General features: G+C 35.8%; 1 protein-coding gene across 1 annotated transcript in view; it reads left to right on the top strand.

Annotated features, from left to right (window-relative positions):
• The window catches only part of LOC113234748 (OTU domain-containing protein 7B-like), a 28,362-nt gene that overhangs the window by 5,927 nt on the left and 2,962 nt on the right, over positions 1 to 19,473 (top strand). The window contains exons 2-6 of the mRNA XM_026470212.1: positions 4,614 to 4,667; positions 15,400 to 15,534; positions 16,422 to 16,572; positions 18,446 to 18,696; positions 18,954 to 19,198. Coding sequence (XP_026325997.1) covers positions 4,625 to 4,667; positions 15,400 to 15,534; positions 16,422 to 16,572; positions 18,446 to 18,696; positions 18,954 to 19,198 — 825 coding nt within the window. The 5' untranslated portion in view covers positions 4,614 to 4,624. The remainder of the gene's footprint in view (positions 1 to 4,613; positions 4,668 to 15,399; positions 15,535 to 16,421; positions 16,573 to 18,445; positions 18,697 to 18,953; positions 19,199 to 19,473) is intronic.

The following is a 19,473-nucleotide window of genomic DNA, read 5'->3' as shown; positions in this document are numbered from 1 at the left end:
CCGAAGTTTGTGAACGTTCTTCAACGTTCAGGTTTCATCACGATGTTTTCCTTCACCGAAAAAAAAGCTCATCGCAAATGTCAAATTAAATTTCGCACATAAATCCCGAAAAACTCAGAGATGCGAGACCGGACTCGAACTCACCACGACCTCTGAGAGGTGGTACCACGGCTTTTTTATTTTTTATACGATACGGCGAAAACTTAAAATTAAAAACCCTGCTACAAAACAGAAATCTAAAATTTCAATACAATCACCCATCTACCCACTACTCGTCGAGACCAAACTCGGTGATACTACATTTATAATAATAATAATAACGCAACCCGCTCATAGCCTCGCACTAGGGAAACCCTGTGTCGCGGGTGCCATGGACACACACATAGACAATCACAAAATACACCCAGAGAAGTAAATGTAGGTCATACACATATTTCTTTCGGCCTAGGAGTCAAGCCCAGGACCTCTGCGTGGCAGTCCAGCATGTCCAGCAGTTCAACTACATTTAATAAAGCTTAGTTAATGTGTCCACATTCCTGATCCAACATCTGACTTTAGTCACCATTTGCAAACCAAGTACTCGTCGAAACCCATTCGATGAGCGAAACCCATTCGATGAGCCTGAACGCTATAACTGCGGTCGTCTATAACTGGGGAGTTGGGTAGTATGCAGACTCCTGGTTGCAGTGACAGATCAAGGTTATTTTCATTATTTTAGTTAATTCCATAGTATACCAAATTTAAAGTCACTTTATCGATGGGATCCCTACGCTACTTGGTACTTGATGTAACGGGCTGGTGTCCGCAACTCGACGTCAAGGCGCCTATTTTGCGTGCGGTGGGTGCAGCGTCCTACTCGTGCCACCCAAGCTCCTCCAGGAATCTCAGCAGCCGCGTCGGTCTGCTGAAGACCTCGGGGAGCGACCTTGGCACTCAAAGGTACTTTGCCCTGTAGTTGGCCACGACGGAGCACTGGAGTAGGATGTGCGCAGCCGTTACCTCCCCCTCCATGCACGCTCTGCATAGAGGGCTGTCTGTGATACCTAAATTGAAAAGGTGTTTATTGTATGGACCATGACCTGTTAGGGCAGCAGTTAGAGTGCGAAGCTCTTGCCTTTTGAGTTTAATTAATATACCTGATAGACTGGCATTGAGCGTTGGGAGTGCTTCCCTCGCCAGTCTACAAACCGTAAGGGTGGTCCATGTATTATTATGTGAAGTTTTTGTACCTTTGTGTATAGTTGTTCTGGACCATTGGTAGGGGAGGGACACTATGGGTTCTAGTCCTACAGCGTCCGTCTCCGACCCTATTCTGGCTAGTTCATCTGCTGCGTCATTGCCACGTGAGCCGCTGTGTCCTTTAATCCACTGACTACTACACTAACTGAGATAAGAGCCGATTATTCTTTAGTAGCAGTAGAGCTCCTTGTGAAAGAGTTCGTTCGTCCAGGGGAGTACTGCCACCTTGCTATTTCTGCCGCCAAGCAGTAATGTCAGCATTACTATGTTCCGGTTTTCAAGAGTAAGGGTGCTGGTGAAATTACAGGCACATGGGACTTGTCAACTTATGTCTCAGGCTAAAAGGCGCAGTGGCAGTGTCCCTCAGAGCTTTGCGATTTAAAGCTTGTAGCTTACCATCAAGCGCACGACTTGTCCGTCCTGTCACATGGTATTATAAAAAAAATATATTTAGGTGACGATAAAACTTTACGTGCCAACATCTCGAAACTTACCGAAATGCAAATGCGTTACTTATGACAAATAGGGCAGATTAATGCTCAGAATCATTAAAATATTTCCTTCAAATTCCATTATGTTTATGCTCTTTAAATGGCTAACAATTTAAATTGTATGTACTTCATAGACTACAATGCTCACTGCCCATTGTTTATTCTATTGCAGAAATAAAAAATCTTGTAATACTAAACAATAGCCTATAAACAAAGTAGACTATAATGATGGAATGTATACTATGGCACGGTGCTGTAGATTGCAAGGTGAGTTAACCTCTTTTTGGTCAATTGACCTTAAGAAACATTAGTTTCTTTACGTTTTCTTGTTAAATCAGTGTTAATCTGCTGATTTTTATGTAAAATTCGCTTTTGTAAGGACATCTTCAGATGTGTTAGATATGCGCAAGACAATATCAAAGGAACGGTTTTAACTAGGTATGGCCTATACGAAACACAGACGAGAATTAAGAAAAGTCGGTTTTATATGTTAGTTAAAATGTGAATTGAACCCCTACTCGAGTAGTGGTCAGAACTCTTAACTTTTGGGCCTAGTATCTAAGTTATATTTTGGGCCTGTTTTTGGTTAAAACAAAGCTAAATTCGTCTAATTAATAAAATCTTTGATTTACCATGGTGTGCAAGAATAGTATGTGTTTATTTATATACCTGCGTAATGCATGTTTACCAACCAAGAGCAGTCATATTAGTCCAGTTGTAAATGGCGTCGTTAAAATTGTATAACTCATCGGCTGGTATACGACCTTGGATTAACGAGAAACAAGGACATTCTCGTCGAAACTTTAAAATGATTGAATTAAGCACTAATCCAATTGTAAAAATGTTCTAATTATGATGCGCAGATTTCAGTAATTTAAGACGGGATTATTCTGTGTATGTAATTATAATACGTCACTATTTTAAAGAATTTCCTGCATATTTTTCAACTAGGATGTCGTATAAAAGCGATGGTAACCCATATAGGTATAAAATGTAAACTTAGAAACGAGGAATTTTGCTTTTAACCTACTTTTAATCTTTACTTACAAGAAGCTGCGTTTCAAGACAATAAGAAGTATCAAAATATAAATTGACGACAGGAGCTTTAAAATACACAATTTGGGTTTTTTGCATTTAAATTGTGGTCTTGTATCGTCCACTTAATAATTTTAGGTACTCTATGGTACGACAAACAGATTAAATTGAAATGTTAAGTATATAAATACAATACTGTACGAGTAAGCCATAAAAAATGGAGCAGATTCAGTGCCGCATTTAACCAGTACTCGGGGCCTCTTGGGACCACGCTTGACAAATTGGATTTTGTTTTAGGGCAGCGAAGCAATGACTTTACGGCAACATTATGAGCTACTGCTAAAGACGGCTCTGATCAAATAAACTCGTGAGCAAAACGACCGTCGAATTTATTTATGTAAAATTTCGCCTCACATGTGAAGCAAAGGTCAGTCTTTTAAATGGACTTCCTAATTCCAAACCGTCAGTACCATAATAACTATGACTCATGCAATTCATGCGTTGATGAGACAAATATGGTACATAGATACTATCAGTAGTACTGCACAGTACGCATTGATTACTGTAAGAAAATCTGTAGCAAATAGATAAATATTATTGTATAGTTTGTTTTGACGTTGTAACTCAGAACAGTGTTTATTATTTTAAAAATCCATCAAGTTTTAGAAACATATATTTAATGTTATTTACCATTGTGATGTTTGATCATCGTTGAATGTATTTAAAAATATTCATATCGGTCGTCGGGAAAGTAAATGGAACTTTTCCCGACATTTACCCACCACTTCCATGTCCTTCATCTTACTGATTTTTAATCTTTGCTGCTAGTAATTGATAATAGAAATGAAAATTTATTAGAGAACTATTGAAATTGCCTTATCGCTGTTGCACTATCGTACAAATATGCAGTTGATATCAACAAATTGTTTGTTTCGACCGTGAATGAATTGGAATGAAATGGTATTTGAAAAATGGAACTATGTACCTATGTAATTGCTAATACTCTTTTAACAACTTCGGTAATGCATTATCTTTCTTTTATTTTGCCATTTTGCGTTCGGATTAAAATTTAAGTCCACATTTGTATAGAAAAAAACTTCAATCAAATGATGTAAGGATAATTAGAAATCAGTTCTGAAGATTGTGGAATATCTCAAAAAAAGTTTTCTTTCTACGTGTGTTAATTATAAATTATTACTTGAATAAAAGTAAATTAATGTTCTTTTCAATTATCTTCTTAAAAGGATCTGGTACTGACAAAGACGACTTATTTAACACATCAATCTTTAGTCCTGACTAAATAAGACTTGTCACAAGCTGAGCACGTGACCACGCACCATAAAAAAACTCTAACCAAATACGAAGGTAAGATGCCAAAAATCTTGTGGCCAATGTACTTGTAGCAACAAATATTTAGCACCACATAAATTATGTTTGGCATCTAATTATTAACATATAGGTATCGTTCGTTATATTTGCGTTTTCGTCTACCGTTTTCAACATTAATAGGTTTTATAATTAGATTCGTAACCCACACACAAATGGTTACTGTAAGCAAAATACACCTACGTCAATATAATATAAGCTTTTCGTATAGGTACGGAATAAAGAATTGTATATTTCAGAGGTCTTTGTGTACTGGTAATTCTTCGCAACGTGTAGTCCCATTTTAGCTCTTATGTGGGTGGGCACTACGTGTCATTATTGCTCATAGGTTTATTCCTTTCCATTTGTCATTCTGGAGATGTAAATTTCATTACGATACGGTTGCCAAAATTTCCATTGTAAGGTGACGATAATGAGTAGCGGAAAATGAGCATTGAGTTAAATATTATTTATTTGTTTCAGGGTGAGTCGCTATGGTGATGGAAGCTGATCCCATTGCTGGAAAGCACACTGATGGTAAGTGATATATATCCTCTTTAGTAATTATAAGACATTATACTTATTTTGTACTTGACCTCGGCATGATAGAGTGTACAGTATGTACGTGTTTCGGAGCACCTATATACATTGATCATGGCGAAATACTAGGTATTAGAAAACTAAACAAAAAATCACATAAACTGCCTCCTTGGTCGAACGGTTACACTTACATTACTACGACTGCCACGCAGAGGTCCCAGGTTAGATTCACGGGCCGGGAGAAATATTTGTATGGCCTACATTTATTTCTATAGTTGGGTGTAATATTGTGCTTGTCTATGTGTGTGTCCATGGCACTCGAGACACAGGGTTTCCCTAGTGGGGGCTATGTTGAGTGTGTACGTCCCAAGTGTACTAATTTTTTTTAAATCACTGGTCATTTTAATCCATTGGGACTCCTTTGAGATTAAATTGCAATTATAATATTATTTGTTATTCTGCTTAAATCTAGTTGCAATGGCAGTTGGATCTCAATAGAGTAAGTATCAGTGGAACGGCAGTGATGGCATTCATCCATTCAATCACCAACAATCGATGTTGCCGTAATAAAGCTACCATGAAAATTACTATGCATGTCTTAATTTTTATCATGCTTAATCAGCAATTTAGTCTTCAGATTAAATGTTTTTTTTTAAATAAAATATAACTCCTTTATTACTTATTATATACATTATATATTTATTACTGTAAGTAATAACGAAAGGTCGCAAAATGTTGTTCCACATATATAGATACATGTATATACATAGCTACAAGGAACGACATAGAGTTATTAAAAGCACCAAGTATTACTTAATAATTTTTTCGAATTTCGGATTTCCGAAAATGGTTTTACTGTATCGTAGGACAAAGAGCGGTATCTAAAGCTAGGGGGGGACGGCAAGTGACCATTCTCGTTACTTTTTTATTTCACCGCAAAACCACGCAAATGGCGGTCTCATCTGTAAAAATAAGCAATTTAAAAAAAGTTACTCTGACTAACTTATTTTTAGAATTTGTTACATTTTTAAGAAATTTCGTTTAAGTTTTATTATATTTTCAGTTTCATAATTATTTGTTATCTTTATAGCCAATTGTCAATAAATAAATATATTAACAATTGAGCGTTTTTTGAAAATTTTAGTTCGAGTTCCCAATCTTTAAAGTATTGTTGATAAATTATTGACATGAATGTTATTTTGTTATTATGCAATTTTTAAATGGAATTTTAATAATTTTAAAAATTTTATTGACGGGAAGTCGTAAAATAACTTTTAAATAGTGCCAAATTTGACTTTAATGCAATCAATGAAAATGTACGAATACAAGACACGTTCCAATTATGTTATCAAATTACAAACTCACCTTATTAATTTCAATGGTAATGACTAGACATGACATGTAGTTTTGTCGTACGACAAATTGTAAAGTATGATTGAAAAGTTGCCGATATTACAAAACGATAATAAAAAAATGTAATTATTCTCATTTTGAACACAAGCGGTTAAAAGTGCTTGAACGCTCCCAGGATCGTACATCTGTCTATTTCTTTTTTTTTACACGGCACCATTAGAATTAGTTTAAAATCCAACTTCGACTTTCTAGGTCAGTAGTTTTGTCTTACGATGCAGTAAAATCATTTCCGGAAATCCGGAATCTGAAAAAGTTATTAAAGTGGTTTTAACAACTCTGTGTCGCTTCTTGTAGCCATATCTATATATATGGAGCACCTTTTTCCGACCATTGGTAATAACGAACCGAAAGAAACGCCAAATAGTACTAAGTTAGTAACTACGCCATCGACTCGCAATTGACGAGCAGCATAGGCACCAAAAAATTGCAATGGCAGTTGAATAGTTTCTCGATGACAGGCGTCTCTGTTAACTTTTAGCAGAATACCAATCATACAAAAGCCTGCCATTTACACTCTACGACACACAACTGAGATGATTTAAAATTACGCAGAATTGGAGTCCCTGGTGTATCACACCACTATTGAATACTGGCACGCAATAGCCCACATTTCAGTATAGTCTCTAGATAAACTAGAGTCCAAATAAACTTGCGGGAACTGTTTTAAAAACTGTGCAAATGTTAGACATGATCATTCGTTAATACCTCTATAACGTCTTCATTTCTCAAGGAAATTACATTTTATTATGCAAATGCGTACACAAATCTACAATAACATTCGGTTGTCCAAGGCAATTTCGAGCATACGTAACGAACTCACGTAACAATGCACACACTCACGTCACAGTCCCGCTGCCTTATTTGGTGATGCGCTTCGTCCTTACAGTCTATTTGTAGAAAGGAAATGCGCTTGAAATTTTTATTTTCCTTATGAACAGTCTCGTCCCATCCCGCCGGAGCTCATTTTTGTTAAAATAAAACGGAAATTTTTCGAGCACGAAACTTTTTACAGTTGTTTGAAGGACCCTTTGATTGTTGATTAGCATTTATTAACATATTATACTCGTCGGACTGTACAATATATAACGTACTCTATTTTGGGACGATGTAGAGTTAATTAATATGCGTGTAGCAAATTTAACATTATTATGTGACTACAAACATTCAAACGTAAATACTTCTAGAAATATTTTAACATCTCTATATCATTCCAGTTCCATACAAAAAATAGGTTTTCTTATAAAATTTGAAGGCTTTCTTGCTTACAGCATAAGAAAAATGTATCATTAATTTCACTTATGAATTAATGATACATGTTATTTGGTAGGGTAAGTTATATAACTTATCTTTATACTTTATTATAATCAGAAATCAGAAATCAGAAACATTTATTGTATGAATTGGTAAAATACAGGTGTTACTTACAAGTGATTAGATCCACAATTCTTACCCAAATCAGGCGTACAATGTCTTAAAATTACAATTCAATTAAAATTTATTACAACTTAAATGTCAAAAATTTAAATTATAATTAAGTTAGTTATGCAGTTGTCAAATATTTGATGTCTTTATATAAAATTCGTTAAGATTGTAAAAAACTTTGTCAATTAACCATTTTTTTAAACAAACTTTAAATTTATCACCATTTAAACATTTCATTTCCATTGGAAGTCTGTTATAAATTCTAATCGATGTTATATAACGTTATCAAACAAAGAGAAGCTTCATAAGTTGCTTGGTGAGAATAATTCAATTACAATTCGATTTTCTGACAAGAATCTCTAACAATAATGATATTAGCGGATCAACTTTTTTCAACAAGGTTTTGTACAAATCATTTGAGTGAACATTTTTGTTAAGTAAAGCTTTAAAACTAAAGTTTATCAACGTTAGAAAATAGAGAAGAGCTGGACCTTGTTTTTGTTCCAAATTCGGCTGTTACACAGCTGTTTGGCTAGATTGTGCCAATAATATTGTAAATATTGTATAATATTATAAACCGTGTTACGGTTTATACACTGAATCCAGCGGCCTATTTCCTTCAGCCACCCACGGAGTCGTTGCCCCAAATCTAGCTTGTGATCTGATGCTGCTATTAATACCGCCCTCACGTCTGTTCTTGATACACCTTTGGTGCAAGATTAACTGTTATAATGCACTGTGCTTAGTTTGCCCATTGACTCGAATGGGTGCAAACTGTACGTACCCTGTGGGGTTTTTGGGAGTCTCCAAACTCAAGAATCCTCCACGTGTGTACTTCGGTTATTGTCATATGACTTCATGTTGTGAAACTAATTTCCTTAATGTAAGGTCAAATAGTCAAAGGAGACCGATATCCAACAGTAGGTGAATGAAGGTCAAATGTACTCGTATTCACATATACCTCATCATCGCATCTGAACATCTGTGTTCGTGTGGCATCCCATTTTAAGGCCCTGTCATTCGTTTTGTTGACTGCGGAATGAATACGTTCTGTCCAGATTCGTTTGTTGGTGAGTAGTTCAAAATGTCAGTTGTTAGTCCAAACGCTTTGTTTATTAAGAGTTTTGGCTTGGATATACAAGTCCTTTGAGCCATGTCTTCGTTTAATTACCGGGATCTTCAATAAATATTTTCCATTGTGATTCTAATACAGTATGTTTTCACTTTCTCTTATATAACTTAGTTCTCTTGTTTGGGTTTTCTAAAATAGTCTTTTAAGCGGCGGGAGTCAATATTTATGTTTTCACCTTCACTTAAATCACATTATTGTGATTTTAAACAAAAAATTTGGATTCATAATTAGTGGAATTTTCAGGATAGTCTTTTGTAATTTGGTTTAATATAAGGAACATGGTACTTTCTTCATCACTATTTCTTTCTTCGTATTTTCTTCATAATATACTTAAAATAAAAATAATCTTTGTAAAGACTGTAGTTGTAACTTCAAAAGCCAGCCATTTTTCCCCAAACACTTTGACTGCTGTTTCAATGACATTGCTGTGTAATCCACAGAACATGGTGTAACCCGTCTGATAAGCACATCGTCGGTGTTTTTTCGTATATTTTTTTCAGGGAGTTTGTTTTAGGATTTAACAACTGTTTTAAAATATTTACGTCATGTTAAAATTCAATTTTGGTTTTAATTAACTTTAAGTTTTAAATAAATCTACGCAAGCGACGCGTCGCTTACGCCATTTCCACATAATACTGACGACATGTAATATGGCAAATCAGTTTTTCAACGCCCAATGTCAGCAGAAGGATGTTATCGGCCAATGAAATGAATGTGTACGTGGATGTACCACTTCGTATGTACCAGTTCTGTTTGAAGATAGACATAAGAGCGCATCAACATGTTATTGAAGCGTGTTTGCTGGCGGTGAAGCTCTACCGTGTAGCCGGGCCTTTATATATATAGTAACACCTGAAGATCAGTTTCTTGTAAATGTTTTCGTGTCTGTGCAATCATTACTACATTATTACATTCCATATTTTATATCCAAAACGTGACCTAGAATACGTATATTCGAAAATCAACATAAGTTAAAATTCAAACGACGTCGTTCAATCTACGCAATTTCCTTCTAAAACGACAATAATTCTAAAAAAGTTGAACAGTTTCGAATCTGTTTATTTCGAATAACACTATCATGACATTAAGTACTACTTTTTATCTTCAGATAATATAATATAAGAATTCCATATTCTTATATAGAGTGTAACAACTATGCTTAGATATAACGTATGACCTATTATAACAATCAATTTTATAAAATAAAGCATTTTCTAATAAATTAAATTTCCATAAGATTAGCGAACGATGTAAATTTTTAAGTTTATTGAATATCACGATGTTTTACTACCATTCAATAAATTTTTGTCCAATTACTCCACTAGTTTCTTATAATTATTATAACAAAGATCGAAAAACTAAGAAAAATTGCCTGAGGATGCTGGTTCGAATCCAGCCGGATCGAATATAAATTTTGTTTTCCGAGCAAAATGGGACATTTGGAAATCAAATTATTTTCGCGAATTTAAATGTTTTTGTTAAAAATGGTTGTTTGATTATTTGTGAAATTGTCACTTACTTATACGATTTACGTACCTAAGCACTTTACCTGTCGTATTTTTTAGGAAATGTTCAATCTCTTTATCTAACTGATTTTGAACATAATTATTATAACTAATTTGACAAGTACGTTGTGCTTCTTTACCACATTTACATATACTTTTGTACGTTTTTCATATATGTAAATCAGCATTATTAGTTATATATTGAAGATAGGCTACAAACTCGTACACCGATATGAAGGAAAGCTAAATGTGGGCTCGCACAAAGAGGTCTGGAAAAGGGCTTATTACAGAGAAGTTTGGGAAGAGCTTCATAGACAAGAGCCATTGCTCTTAAGAAGCTCTTTAAGCATTCTCTTAAAAAAAGAAGGCAGCACAGATAATAGCAAGGATTTCAACGAAGTACAATAGATTACAATTGAAAACATAAATCGATAAAATAAGACAATGAACCAAAAGTCTTAATTCACAGTTCGCCGTAATGTCATGGCCACGTATTGACTTAAACATTTTTCGTTTATAGAGTTCGTTGGCGCTTTTTTTGACACGCAACGCAACTATATAAAATGTTCTAGAAATTATAACATTCACTTATAATGATACTGTTAAAATAATGAATGAACAGTCATAAGTCTTCAAGGTGCGTACTATTTTCCTAGGTAATTAATTAGAGCGATGTAGCGGTAACACATAATTTTTGCAATTTATTGTTGTCATTCTAGAACACTTAAAAAAGAAACCTATATAATTTATTGCACGCGTCATATTTGAAAATAGAAGCAGTCAACATATGATTTCAAATTTTAACTATACTGAATCAGTGGCTGCTAGCCTAGTGGAAGAACGGGTGCTTTTGCTTTAAATTGGGAATAATGAGAAGTCGACCGTTTGAATCTCTGTGGCGGCGGCAAGTTTCCATAACTTTTTAGGTAAAGGGAAACATCGTGATGAAACCTGGGCCAGCGTGGTTATAGCCAAGGTTTACTATTCTCAAATTTTAATAGTCTGGACAAAAAATTTGATGTAAAAGCGTAGCAAGCGCAGAACACTCAAGTTTTTATCGTAAATAAACTTATACTACATAATTGCCAGGTGTATATTTTACATCGAAACAGTAGAAAATTCGGACAGAAGAACAAAAAGCGTGACGTGTTTGAATAAATCCTGACGGATGGTAACCTTACTTACAGCAAATACTCTTTCCTTAGAGCGATTTTACAGGCAACTTTTAGCAACGATACGAACGTGCGATTGCATCGCGACACTCGATTTATAGGCGGTTGCATAGCGAATGTAGAGCTGCTTAAGTCGCGCGTATGTGTAAAGGGAGACGATTAGCGCCTGCGTCGCGATTGAATCGCTTCAGATGCGTTGCTGAAAATCACCGTGTGTAATCGCTCTTAGAAGTGACCCGTCCCAGCAGCGGGGCGTAAAATAAGGTGACGATGATGATGACCTATTGGTGTTATAAAAAAACTGAATTACTTTTTTGTTTAAATTTTTATTGAATTGAAAGTTTAATTTTATTGAATTGATATTCAATTATTATTTATGTGAAATTACTCCACTAGTTTGTTATAATTATTAATACAAAGATCGAACTCGAACTCTCAGAAACATTCCTTCGATCCATGAATTCTTCTATGTGTTTGTTGTCGGATCTTTGTGTTTGGTTTTCAACGACTTTTTAGCCGTGAAAATTCGTGAAGTCCGCTGGTTTGTTCCGTGGCTTAGTTGGCATAGCGTCTGGCATGGTTTGCCTGGAGACGTCGGTTCGAATCCGGCCGGATCGAAGGAATTTTTTCAAAGTATTCGATTTTTGTATTAGTAATTATAACAAAAATTTCTCAAAAAAATTGAATAAAAATTTAAAAGTTTACGAATTTTACGAGAAATCGAAATTAAACCGAACCACTCCACAAACAAGCCTGTATTAGTAGGAAAGTAAAACAAATAAATGAGTAAAATGACAGTCGATGAAATTTAACTTTGAATTGGACCCAAAATAAAACAGTAAAATGACACCTGGCTTTTGAAAACTCAGGCATTATTTTGGAAATTTTACAAGTGTTCTACTAAATCTGCCTGTGTGTAGTACCTATACAAAACGCAGTTCATATTTTACGTTTTTCGACAGTTTACTGCCTCTATATACTATTACCATGTGAAAAAAAATCCGTTAATATTTATTTGCTACACCATTACTACGTTATCGCCAACATGACAACGTGATTCAAAAGGCTTTTTGTACGAATTAAATTATCAACTGACACACGGGCTGTAGCTATTCAGTCCGATATTTGACACAGTAGATTGTATGTGCAAAATACCGTGCTTGTATTGTTTTCATGCACGTATTGTTTGTTTGATAGCCCCTTACTGTTTGATACCGTTTCGTATACCACCAATATATTAATGGATTTTTTGTCTGTATCGTGTGTATGGTAATCAGACGGTTTTAGTTTTTTTAGGTTTTAGGTTCTATCTTTGGACGAAATTTAGAGTTAATAGTCTAATAATTATTAATACTATTGATTGTTTTGACGGTGTAAAACACAAATTATAATGAAACATTCATGTCGGACCAGCTTCACCAACAAATAATATGTAAAGTGTCCAATGAGACAGCGTAATGTACTACAGCTTAATTTCCTTAGAGGGTACCTAAAGAATGAAATCACTAATAGCGAAAAAAACGTGTTTCAATTTAACATTCCACGCAAATTAATTTTCATGTTAACGTACATTGCTCCGTAGTAAGCCAATATTTTGTAATCCATTGGTATTGTCAATCAACATCCTGTGTTTCGCTTCATCGCGTCTATTCTCTGTTCCTATTGTATATCTCATTGTTTTCAACCAAAGTTGACCATCATGCCGAGTAAGTCTAAAAAGTAGTACAGTCGTCCGTGTCCGCCAAACAATATAGGACACTGAATGGATTCAACAAAACGTAGAGTTAAAAACATTCGCGTATCAAAACTAGGAAATATCTTTTTGCTGTTACGCCTGATCAAACATGTTGTATATGAACGTTCATAATTCCTTTTTAGTCGGCAATCGAATGCGAACATCGCATTGGAAGTTCCGCTATTGATAATTGGTCATATTTTGATATTCCTACGTCAAACTCTTTAAAATCATTATAGAATTCTAGAGTAGTGTGAGTAAGGCTGTCCATGCGCTCTCGCTTCTGCATATTATGTGGTTTGATAGTATAATAGGACCAGCACAACAGGACGCGACTTGCGCGAGAGCGACACGACATACAGCGCGAGACACTGCTATTCTCGCATAGAAATCTCCTCTTTAGTCTCAATAGTAAAAGGTTGGAACAAACTAATTACTTGCTTAAACTTCTACTTAAATGAACAACACATTCTTTTATTTTTCTTAATATGAATAACGTCATTCGCAGATTTTTCTTAAACTTTACTTGAGCCGGGAATCGAATCAACTAAAAATGCAAAAAATATATACTCACTATTTTTTTAAATTTATTTATTCAAAATGCACAGAATACTTAATCTATACTTATCAATAAGACTCCTTTCAAAAACCCGTTAAAGGCTTTATGTTCATTAAACTAATCGATAGGATCAATGATAAGGATAAAATAATATAAACATTGTAATACATCTTATCTTATTAGTATTATATGACTTTAATATTAAGGACTTTCATGGGGGTTTTATGTAAGGACAGCCCTAAATAAGTAATAATGCTAACGCTAATGCTATGCTAAATTGGCCTTTTATGCTCATTCCGAAACATTACATTCCTAAACGAGTCCCAAATGAAGTATTAACAATTTACACTCCTTGCCACATAAAATGCAGTATACGACTGATTATTATTGTTGGTATTTTGGCACAAACACCGTGTCCAAAGTAAAAAAGGTTCGCGGCCAAACCATTGTTCTGTGACACACTTCGCGTTAGGAAGTCGTAGGAAGAACAATCGCTTGAAACGCTTTTCGTGTTGCTTACGTATGTCTGTCTAGCGCAACTGTGACGTTAGTTAGGTTCAGTAGTAGGTTTGATACATAGAGACGATAACGATTACAAATAGTCGATCCACGTTTTGAACATATATTTTTTTATATGATGTGCCCAGAGATAGACAAGCGCTCGGGTTTTAACGCCGGCTTTATGTCGGGTTAAGGTATTAACGCCCGAAATCGACGGCAAAAACTATTTACAACTAAATATTTGTAGTAAATCGATTTTGTTCAAATTTAATGATATTACAAAATGTTTATTGCTTTTTTATCTAGACGATTCGATTTGCCTTTCCATTGAATCGATTCGCTTGAAAATCGCATTGAAATAAATCGATTAAGAAATCGTTAGGTCGAATGAGCTTGAATCGATTTTCATAAAAATCTAATCGTAATGTGCATCCTTAGTAGTAAGAATTCACAGGATTGCTACGTGAGTATTGTTTAGAGTTGCCTCTTTTTCCTTTAAAAAAGATTTTTTATATCGAAATTTGTAATAAGTATATGGAATTACACCACACTTCGTATTCTACCGTTTCCGCCTACCATTTTGGGCTTTGGGTAAAAACCCGGTTAAAATCCTGGCGGGTTAATCGGGTTTTAACCCACTACCCATCTCTGGATGTACCTAATCATTCTAACGTAATTTTTTTGCGAATAAAATGAATTATTCCATCTTCCAATGATCTTCATGCCTGACTTCTGGAACTTTGTTTGGCGTAGCCGTAGGATTGTAATTCTGGTTAACTCCCACACTTCGCAGCAAACTAGGAGATGCAGCAAGTAAATGCAGCCAAAATTTTATAGATGCATCATACATAATAAATCAAATTGGCAACACAAGCATTTGGCTTGGTGACAAAACATACTGCGTTGTTCATATCTATTTTACGTTTATGTGCTGTGTAATTATTACCTATGTCGATATAAACAACCGAAAGTACTTGCTGGGCTCTAATCCACGGCCTTCGTTTCCACTTCCCTGCGTTTGAATGTAAGCCGTCGGGCAACACCTCCGGCAACATGTCAGCATGAATAAGTTCACATACTTGCTTTGTACGTATACGTTACACCTACAGTTATCCAGACTTGAAAGACTCGAAACATCTTCCGTAACAAAGAAAAGTTTCCAGATGTCTCTTCTTACAAGATTATTTTTGGGTGTCACAAAAATACCATCTGCTAAAACGAACGGCATGATTCAGATGTTACGAGCAAAATATTGGCATGTAGGTTAATTCCATCTTTCTTTTTTTATAGATAGAGTACACAGCTCAACACTGAGGCCTCGGGCCGGTGGTGACGTCATGGCTCCTGAGAGATCCGTTAGTGCTCTGGACCTGAATATGGCGTATTCCGCACCTTCTAATTTGGTCCTTACACCTGCACCTGAATGTAAGAGTTTTGTATTAATTTTAGCTTTGATTATATCCGCATCCTGAAAGGTAATTGACCGGTTTTATTAGAGTTCCTTGCCCTATTACTGAATCCGTTTAATCCTATAGAAACGTACGTATTCCTATCACACGTACAATAATAATCTGTGAAACGAAATTACAGACAAAAACACCAGTCCTCGTTTTTTTAAATTTGTTATAAACACATTTACATTTTTCCCCTTGAACCATAGTAATATTGATATTATTAAAAAAAATGTTTATTACAGCTTATATACTTCGTTCAAAAAAAGGAGTTACAAAATAGAGGGTGGCATACCCTACGATCCCCTAAAATTAGCCGTCTTTAACAAGACAAGTTGTCAAACGCTTGTTTACTTCTGAGGTGGCTTTAAAATATAATTTCCACTCCCTTGACGTCACGAGACGTGAATGGTAAACACACTGCAGTCATGAACTGACGTGTCCAAGAATACGTCATGGTACAAACTTAGCATCCTAATGAAATCTTTATGGTGTCATTTTACTTCTGTAAAATATTTCTGGTAACCTAACTACCGTTTTAATGGATAACGATTGAATAGTACTTGTTGACAAACCATTATCCAGTTTAGGATTATTTGCAACGATATAGGTCAACTACAACCATTTTAAATTTTCAAACCTTTTGCTCTTGTTATTTTTCTTGAGGAATAACGGAGAGATACAAACAACTTAAATTGAAAGTGGTCAACTAGAAAGGACTCAGTCTATTTGTCACAACCCTTTTACTCGATTGTGTATTTTTCTCATCTGAATAAGTATAATCTACACACTACGGTATCAGATGCACTCATTGGCTTTCCCAATGTAAAATAATTAATTATTATTTAATTTTTTTAACAGGTCGCAAATTATCCCGTGGCATATCGCGTGCGACAGATAACGAAGGCCTAGTGTGGGCTTTGCGAAGTAACACTGAACCCGAGCTTAATACACTCAGCTCTGACCACATACTGTTGCTGCCTGATATATCTGTCTACCCTCCTGATTTCAGGTAATATTTTTAAGCTATTCGAATGAAGGTGATATAACTGTTGGGCTACCATTGATCTAGCAAATGCAAAATGCATTATCATATAATCAGCTTGTGGTGTCTTCAACAAAAATAACATTGAAAGTTATTATTATTCACTTGCATTTGTGCACTTTTATGAGGTACACCTTGGACAATTTCCGCCTGGATTAAAATATGTTCGAAATTCAAATAAACATGATGGCCGCCATACAAATTTCAAAGTCTTCTATCACTGGGACTATTAGAGATAGAATTGGCACGCGGGGGTCTTTAGGAGCCCTTAATCATAATTTGGGGTGAAATGTTTCTTTTCGCCATTTTTTAATATGGCTGCCATACAAGCGTTTTTTTTTCGTTAAAAATGGCTGCCGAAACAGACTTGCTCTGATTCGTCAAAGAGTATTTAGGGAAAAAAATCCAGACAATCACACCAAATTTCTGCTCTCAAACTACGGAATTTCCTGTACTATGAGTATACCAGAGTAACGATAACTCTGAGGGCAATACCCAGAATACTCTGACCAGAATCAACTAAATAATGTTTGTTTCATAAATTGGCACAAATCGGGAATTGAATCTGGAACCTCCTCATCAATATATAGTACTAATCGCTGTGCCACCAAAGAGCATAAGCACACCCCGTAATCTGATCCCGACCACGCGCTGCAGGCCGAGCCCGATCCCACCATAGGGGGCACAGGGCTCGTAATTTAATAAAAATACTTGGTTCCGTCTCGATCAAGTAAAAGTAGAGCTCCTCCTGAAAGAGTTCGGCCAGTGACGTACCTTACCTATTTCTGCCGCCAAGAAGTAATGTGACCATTATTGCGTTTCGGTTTAGAAGGGTAGGGTGCTGGTGAAATTATAGACACATAAACCATACTCAAATCCTGACTTGAGCATTGAGTAGAGTTCTAGAATACGACCCTACAACTTATGTCTCAGGGTGCTGGCGCAGTTGCCCTCAGATCTTTGCAATAAAACTCTGAGCTGCATTGCAACTGTTATGGATAAGCGTATCGTTTACCATCAGGCGCATGAGTTATTCGTCCCGTGTCTTGGTATCATAAAAAAAAGAAAGTTGGATGTTATACGCACGAGTTGACGCACCATCGTTTTCTTGACTGTACAGCCGTTTTCAAATCTTAATCTTCTTCTGAACCTTACTGAAAAATTATCGACTTCAACACTTGATACGTCACAGTGATCCTCCATGCGCGATGTATAATTCCTATAGCTTAATTCTATACCTTAGGTGCGACTGCCTAAACGTATTTTTTTACTCGCTATGTAGGCACCGTGGCTCACTGCCAACTCGCATTAGTCGCACGCAATGCGACCGTTTGTACGATGAACTTTTGTGTTATTGTTTACCCGTCATTTTATGGTTTTAAAGCATGAATTTCAAATTTCCGGCTTTATTATTTTTGCCAAACAAATGTTGTTTTATCTCATGAATATTGTGCAAAGGGAAACGACCTTGCAATAACAATGGTAAGGTGTGGTTCGTGCTTCATTCCAGAAACAACTTGATGCAACATCTATATAGTATCTATAATCATACCTGTACTTCAATTCTCCTTAGTAAATATTTTATTGTTAGGGGGAAATTCAATCACGTGTTATACGTTATTTATTGTTCAATCATGGAAAAAGAACTTGTGATATCTGAAAACGCTCAAATGCTCAAGAAACTTGTGAATCTGAAAATAACTAAATATGTAGTTTAAATGCAATGAATATGTTTTAAAATCGTTTTATTCTTCATTAACTAGTGATTCATTAGATAATGAAGAGTAAATGAAAATATTGTCAGTAAGAACAATTTATAGATATCATTTTGATATTGCAGAACATTCATCGAAAAGGATCTTCTGGAGACAGCAACTCTAGTGACCCTCGAGTCGGCTAGCATATTAAACTGGTGGCGTCACGGTCGGGTGCCTGGGGCACCGAGATTACTGCCATTGGCTACTTCAGGAGATGGAAACTGCCTGCCTCATGCAGCGTCACTTGCAGCTTATGGATTTCATGATAGACTGCTCGCATTAAGAACTAAAGTGCAGGCTCTGTTATGCGGAGAAGGTGGCGATGTGTTGACCAGTAAGTAATTCATTCATTCATTCATTCATTGATGATGTAATATATCTATATTTTATGTCACGTCGGAAAATATTGCTCTTCTGAAATGGCTTTAAATTGAACGACTGCTAGTCAGATAGCAAGATCCTTATAGTAAAACAGAAATTTGCGTATAAAAACAACTGATGAAAAAAAAAATGTAAACGAGCTAAGGGAAGAACGAAAGGGGCACGAAGCATGTTATTATTTTCATTATACAATTACATATGGTTTTATAGGAGCTATAAAACGTCGTTGGCGCTGGTCTGAAAGCATATCCCTACGGTCAGCCGGTCTCACACCATCTGAAGCAGAATGGGAACGGGATTGGGAAGATGCCGTAAGAGCTGCTTCCGCTGAGCCGCGACCTAGGCCACAGGAAAACGCTGCCCCGCATTATGTAGGCTTGGAACAGTTACATGTGTTTGCACTGGCCCATGTTATGAGAAGACCTGTTGTTGTTTTCGCTGATGTTGCTCTAAGGGTAAGTATTTTATTGTGATTTGATTTCTACTTCTGCGCTGTGACGTATGGTACGTATGGTGTTTTCGCATCTTAGTGCCGTATTATAACTAACATCATAAACATAGGTTCCCAAAGAATTTCCAAGTTGGCGCTGAAGAGTCCTCGGAAGCAATTGGGGGCGTTGATGATATCCAGGGGGTGCTATCGCATTTGAAAAAAAATTTGAATTACCTATATATCTATATATAAATTACATTACATATACACACGTACGCACACACGCACGCGGCGCGC

This window comes from Hyposmocoma kahamanoa, unplaced genomic scaffold, assembly GCF_003589595.1.
Source record: "Hyposmocoma kahamanoa isolate Upper Pololo Valley unplaced genomic scaffold, ASM358959v1 86, whole genome shotgun sequence".
NCBI classification, from domain to species: domain Eukaryota; kingdom Metazoa; phylum Arthropoda; class Insecta; order Lepidoptera; family Cosmopterigidae; genus Hyposmocoma; species Hyposmocoma kahamanoa.
Note: the sequence above shows the minus strand (reverse complement) of the source record. Positions and strands in the feature narration are given on the sequence as shown.